The following is a 6,762-nucleotide window of genomic DNA, read 5'->3' on the forward strand; positions in this document are numbered from 1 at the left end:
TTCCGTACTGAAAAAGCAACCCAAATCGAAAACTGTCAACAAAATGTGCAAGAAGATTATCTCTCTAGGACCCCAAGGGCATTTTTTGATGGCGCTGCTCAGCAAAACTCTTGTGGCTGCGGGATACACATTATAATGGACGAGAATCTTCAATATTGTATTTCATGGAATGCAGGAAAGGGCACTAATAGCATGGCTGAGGCGAGGGCCCTTGTGGGTCTTCTTGCTTTCTGTATTTTTTTTGATATACAGCCCATTTCAATTTTTGGGGACTCCAAGATCATGGTCGATCATGTCAAAGGAAAATGCCATATCAGGAGCCCACACCTCGCAGGTTGGATGGACAGGATTATGTTTTTTTGGGGACTTATGAGAGATTGCTCCATTCAACACATTTTCAGAGCTCAGAACCAGCAAGCGGACAGCCTGTCAAAGGATGGTCTTCTACTAGAAACAGGTACCTGGTCCATGAAGGTAATATATGGCGAGGAATCCTTTATCATTCAGGATTTCTCTATCCCTGGCTTTTAATCTCCTTTCATTATCTCCAGGTCTGCTATTTTCATCCTTTTTGTTTTATCATGGCATATGTATGGTATATGAATGATTTTAAACAATCTCTGAATTTCATCCCAGAATCCGCATGTGGTGTATAATCAACTTGTAACTGTTTTTGATGTGCAGCAGCACAAATCGCCTTTTCCTTCATAGAGGGACTCATCCTCTAGTTTTTGTTCCTTATGTATTAGACTTTCCAGCTTCAAAAGCTTGACAATGTACTATCTGGAACCTTTATATAGTCTCGATATAATACAATTATGCTTTTTCTTTCTGAAAAAAAATTCACTTCCACACCAAAATATAACTACAAATAAAAATCTTAATTTAATTTTATATTAATTATAAGAAAATAATCAAAATTAATTAATTATTAAAAAATATTATAAAATTAAATTACTCTACTAAACATAAATACAATAAATTTATTTTAACTTAATTTAATTTTATATTAGTTATAAGAAAATAATCAAAATTAATTAATTATTAAAAAATATTATAAAATTAAATTACTCTACTAAACATAAATACAATAAATTTATTTTAAAAATAAATTCTTTTTATTATATCAGTTAAAATATTCATTTTCACTATTCAAAAATTCAATCTCTTTTATCAATAACTTTTAATATTTAAAAATTTAATTATTTTACTTTAACTCATTTCAATGCATGTGAATAGTGTCAAAGTCAATAAATATGACTTTCTCAATAAAGCCACTTTCCCATACAACTATGGGTAAAGAACATTCGCTTAAAATATTTATCCAATATCAATCTTTCTTAGTTTACTCTTCCCAACGTTAATAAAGATTATATATTATATTATTTCATGATTATTTTATAATTTTAACTTTGAAATATAAAATATATTGTATTTTTATTTATAATAATTTTATTTCGTTAATTTATTAATAAATTTTTTATATAATTTATTTACTTTTATTTTTATTTTTAAATTAAAGTTTTATTAATTTATCGAGAATTGAGTATATAGATATAAAAATGCAAGTAATCTCTTCCTGATCGGGTTTGTTGACTAGAGCTAATAGCATATGGCAAATAAACATAAGCAAAACTAAGGGAACAATCCATAAGTTGAGAGGCCAAAAGAACCAAAAGACAAACAAGACTAGAAAAACACTTGTAACCATGCTCAATTATAAGAAGTAATAGACGCAGGGTTGTCTGGCTTAATCCCTGGAGGAGGAGGGGGACGATAATGGCACTAAACATGCTGCTCGAAGTACGCCATCCATGTTTCCAACTTTTCCACCTTTTTAGATAGCAGATTTGACCACGTCAAACCACCATGATCCTTTCCCTAACATGGCATTGAAAGTAATGTAGCTAGTTGAGCGTGGAAATAACAACCTTGTGTTCTTCCTTCCTGGCCTTATTGTACGTTTCCATGCGATCTATAACTGATTGGACCAAATCTCGACATGCCACGGAACACCGTTGTTGCCCAACAACCCCTACAATTCCAGACCGACATTGTCAGCCTCACCCACCGTTCCAACCCCGCGTGACCAACTGCTCTTCTTGTGATTTCCATTTGCACGACCACCTCGAGCAGCTTTAGCACCACCTTTTCCCCCAGGCCCCCGAGGCTGCGCGAACCACACTTCTAGCAGATTTACCACCCCATAATGAATGCTCAGCCATTCGGCCTGCCACTTGTACCTTCAACTCAGAGCAACTACCACCCTGGCTAGCCAAAGCTCCCCTCTGCAGGGGTTTGGAGTGGGAATTGCGCGTCATAGGCCGCATGGCCTAGGAATACACTTCTAAGGCAGGAACACCACTGAACAACAACACTGTTAGACGCCCTGTGAATCACAACACCTCTCGACGAACTTTGAACCTCCAAGGAGCTACAAGTGGTCATGAACAATCCAACAACCTACTACCCTGTGTGATTGCTGACCTTCTTTCACCAGATCGAGAAATGACAAAAGAAACCACAACTAAAGAATAGACCAACCAAACTATGACCTTATGAGCGCCTCTACCAGAGGAAGCACCTGGTAGCAGAGACACAGACAAAAGGATTGGGCACCCAAACACAAACAAACTAGTTACAAACCCAAGATGAAATCCCATCAGTGCAGACCCCTTCAGACATATATCCAACTATTAGACCCAATTTCTTCTCATCCAACTATGGGACGCAAACATCCACAGAATAACCACACAGACAGGAGTACCCCAAAGATATCAAATCGATACTGGTATCAGACGCCCTCTCAAGCTTAGAAGACAACCAAGAAAAGAGCAAATTATTAGCACAAGAAAAGTGTCACAGACCGTCTCTATTACCATGCAGAGTTCTCCCAAAATTCTGAAGACAATGAGAAACCGAATGCAAGTAGAGGAACTTATCACTTTTGTGAGCCAAAGGAAAAAGAGGAGCCGTCGGCAAAATCGCCACCATACCTAGACAAGCTAAGAGCCAAAGACACCCGTTACACTACTAGAGCGCAAACCACAAACATCCACCCACCGAATGAACACAACATAATAACAATCCTAGAGCACGACAGGTGCCCTAAAGCAACTTCCCTCACCCGTTCTCAATCCCACAAAGACATAATGAACCTTCACATGCTGCATCGTTAACTTCCCGTACAACAATCGTAATGGAAGAACAAGGGGGTTGTCCTCCTTACCAACTACCAAATGTTCACCTTCATGGAATACATGTCTAACTATTCTCAAAGTTCGTCACCCCCATCGAGGAACCTTCTTCTGAGGCCACTATCCTATAGAAAGGCCAGTCTTGAATAAATTCTTGACTTTGGTTATGACTGCCCCAATTGGCTAACTTATTTGCCACCTGATTCCCCTGTCGTCTCACATGTTCCATGATGACACAGTCGAAGGAGGAGAGAAGAGGGTGGATATGCTCGCCAATAAGCTCAAGACTCCATCTTTTTATCACCTTATCTAGAGAGGACTCGTTAATAAGCTTTTGAAGCATAGAAATTGCAATTTGGGAGTCCATAGAGACCTGCAAATTGGCCAATCTTATCTAAGCGACGATTTGAACACCTTTCTCAAGAGCTAGGAATTCAGCGACATTATTTGTAGAGTTGCTACACGAAGCCACAAAAAGTTTCACAACCTTCCCCCTATCATCGTGAATATAGCCACCCAAGCTAGTTAGACCAAGGTTGCCTTTGGATGCGCCATCAAAGTTTAACTTGAAAAACCCAGGCGTAGGACCAAGATAGGAATTAAGCGAGATTCCTCTCATGGAAGGCGAGTGAGTGGACCCCGGGGCAAGAGAATCAGGGCCAAGAGCCAAGATCCTCATAATGTCTTGCTTCCTACCCTTAGCTTTCCAATCCTCCTCTGACCAACGAAAAATAGAGATAGTTCTTTGATATTACATTTTGTTACTTCCCATATCCGATTGACCCTGCTGACCTCTAAGTGGAACAATGCTCTATTTCTGGCTTTCCAAAGGATGAAACCTTGTGAGAGGCACCAAGCTCTATTCACAATGGGATTCTTGAAGAGCTTCCAACACCACGTTTCCAATGATTCTCTCACACTATTCACAGATTGATCTACAACCCCAAAAAGTGAGGCAATTCAGTTCCAGAGATCCACGACCACGAGACAGAAATTAAGAAGGTGGTCCATTGTTCTTCCGCGTTGGTACAAAGAGGACAATGGGAAGGACCATAGAACCTTTTTTTCTAAATCTTATCCCAAGTAAGAAGTTTTCCATGCCCAATTAGCCATAGGAAGAACGAGACTTTTGGCCAGAGCTTGAACTACTAGATTCTTTTCCATAAGGGATTTGGGGCCAAATCCCCTAAAGAGGAAAGAATAGAGTAAGCTCCTTTGAGAGAAAACATTCCCCTCAGGAGATGCCCCCATCTGAGTTTATCTAGCTCCCCATTGTTTAATATGGGTCGTTGCTGAAGGATCAAGACCAAGGCCTCCCAAGCCAAGAGGAGATCATGTTCTGGCCAATGCGTTGAAGTCTTCCACTCTCTCCATTTTGACGAGTTGTTATTATCCGACCAGAAATCGTTAACCAACATTGCTCCCAATTGAGAGGTGAATGTCTGGATATCCCATAAGTTCTCTTCTTGTTTAAGCTTGGGGTGTTGCATCCAATACTCCTCCCAAAATCTGGCCTTACATCCGTTCCTGACTTCCTATAAGCCATGGTCCTTTATGATGTCATGATTAGATTTAGCCAAATTCCAGATAGAGGATCCATTCGAATTTTTTTGATGAATTGACAAAGGGTCAAGGTTGCTAGACGAGTCGTATTTGTGTGACTAGAGGGTTTTCCGGATTTCTTGTCCACCCTACACCCAACGACACCAAATTTTTTTCACCTAGAGATTTTGATAAGATCTCTAGGTCTTTTAAGCCAAGACGATCGTGGATCTTTGGTTTGCATAATTTATCCCAGGCCACTAATGCCCACTTTCTACTAACCTAAGCTCCCGACCAAAGGAATCGCCAAAATTTTGCGGTTATGTCCTTGTAGATACTTTGGGGGGCTGGAAGGGATGAAAGTCGATAAACCAAGATAGCCTGCAGGAATGCCTTTAAGAGTAGTCATCCAACAAGGTTCAAAACCCTGAAGGACTAGCTAGATAACTTACAATCAATGCGGCTCAACAACTCTTTCCAACATTTCATTTTAAGGGAGTTAGAGACCAAGGGAATTCCTAGATTTTTGCTAGGGAGCATGTCGATACAAAACCCAAGGGTTCGAGCTAAATGACTCTGAACCCGAGGGTGGGTGTTGAAAAGGAAAATATATTAATTTTCCCCATTAATGAGTGTGCCTGAAGCCTGCTAAAACTCCTCCAAGATGAAACCGAGTTTCTTTGCTTCTTTTAAAGTTGGCTTCCCATATAACATGTTATCATGAACAAATTGCTGATGAGTTATAGGAGGAGCCTCTCGCGAAAGCCTTAGGCCTTGGAGACGACTGTACTTGGAGGAATCTTTGATAAGGCGACCTAGGCCCTCAGCTACAACAATGAAAAGAAAAGGGAAGAGGGGATCCCCTTGTCTCATGCCTCTAGAACCTCGAAAAGTACAATATGGCGAACCATTTACTATGATGGAGTAGAATAGAGTCTCAATCATATATTTTACCCAAGTGGTCCACGTAGAAAATAACCATTCAAACCACATCCTTGAGAGCCTCGTTGTATGCAAATTCCAGTCGAGGTTGTGTGCAATGAAAACCCCAAGCCAAACTAGCATAAAAGATGATGGTGAATTCCCAAAATCCATCCTTTTTAGGATTTTCCACCTTGCGAGTTGCATAATTTCCTTATAGCCTGGCTTCAAGTCTTGTACCCACCATTGAAAGCATTGAAACCTCGTCCAATACTAAGTTGCGGGCTAATGTCAAGGCAGGTAGTAAGTCACCCTAGTCTATTGTGTGGGGTGAAGTCGCCCTAATTTATTGTGTGGGTTGACTACTGCCTTATTACCTTCCACCTAGATAATGTGATTTAATGATATTAACACTATATTTAATATTATGTTAAGTTCTATAAATATAACTAACACTTATTAAATTTAAATTTTAAAATTAATATAATAATATATGTTTTATTTTAATATTAACGTTATTAATCATTTAATATCATCAATTTTTATTTATAATGATTATTTGATGATGATGATGATGATTAACGTCCACTAAGACGAACACAGTAAGATCATAAACTGTGGTGCTAAAATCGTATATTTGTATGCTATGTTTTTCCCTTATATTAATAACATCCTCATTCTACAACCCAGTATGAGGGGATGTGTAAGTTTGTTCGTCAGTCTGTGACCCTTTAAAATGGAGTTGTCTTTAGTGCGAATTTTTGGAAGCTTTTCCAATGGGTCTTTCCAATCAAATTTCTAAAAAATCCGGCAGCAATTTATTGAAATCGCAAGCTTGGTGGGTAATCCCTGCACAATCAAAGTGTCCTAGGGGTTTTTCAAGGTGCTGAATCGAAATATGCAATTAAAAAACCAGTTTAAATAACACAAATCAAGATTTAACCTCAATTTGTTTCCAGCTGGCACCAGAAAGTCCAAAAAGTTGCACTAAAGACAACTCCCTTTAAAATAAAATAAAAAATTATGTTCTAAATAGAAAAATAATGTCGGTTATAATTAAAAAAAATGAATATGCTGTAAAGTAATTACAGTTAAAAAAATA

At 38.6% G+C, this 6,762-nt stretch overlaps 1 protein-coding gene across 1 annotated transcript; it reads left to right on the forward strand.

The window, feature by feature from the left end:
- Positions 1-135: 135 nt before the first annotated feature.
- On the forward strand, positions 136-531 carry LOC149220107 (uncharacterized). Its single transcript, XM_089386995.1, has one exon. It carries the CDS (start codon positions 136-138, stop codon positions 529-531), a length of 396 nt encoding a protein of 131 aa, XP_089243121.1.
- Positions 532-6,762: the final 6,231 nt, after the last annotated feature.

Source organism: Pinus tabuliformis, chromosome Q, assembly GCF_031772625.1.
Source record: "Pinus tabuliformis cultivar Carrire ecotype Pingquan chromosome Q, CPIR1, whole genome shotgun sequence".
NCBI lineage: Eukaryota > Viridiplantae > Streptophyta > Pinopsida > Pinales > Pinaceae > Pinus > Pinus tabuliformis.

Excerpts from the sequence above, each read along its gene's own strand:
- LOC149220107 (XM_089386995.1), top strand. The coding sequence starts at position 136 with ATGGACGAGAATCTTCAATATTGTATTTCATGGAATGCAGGAAAGGGC.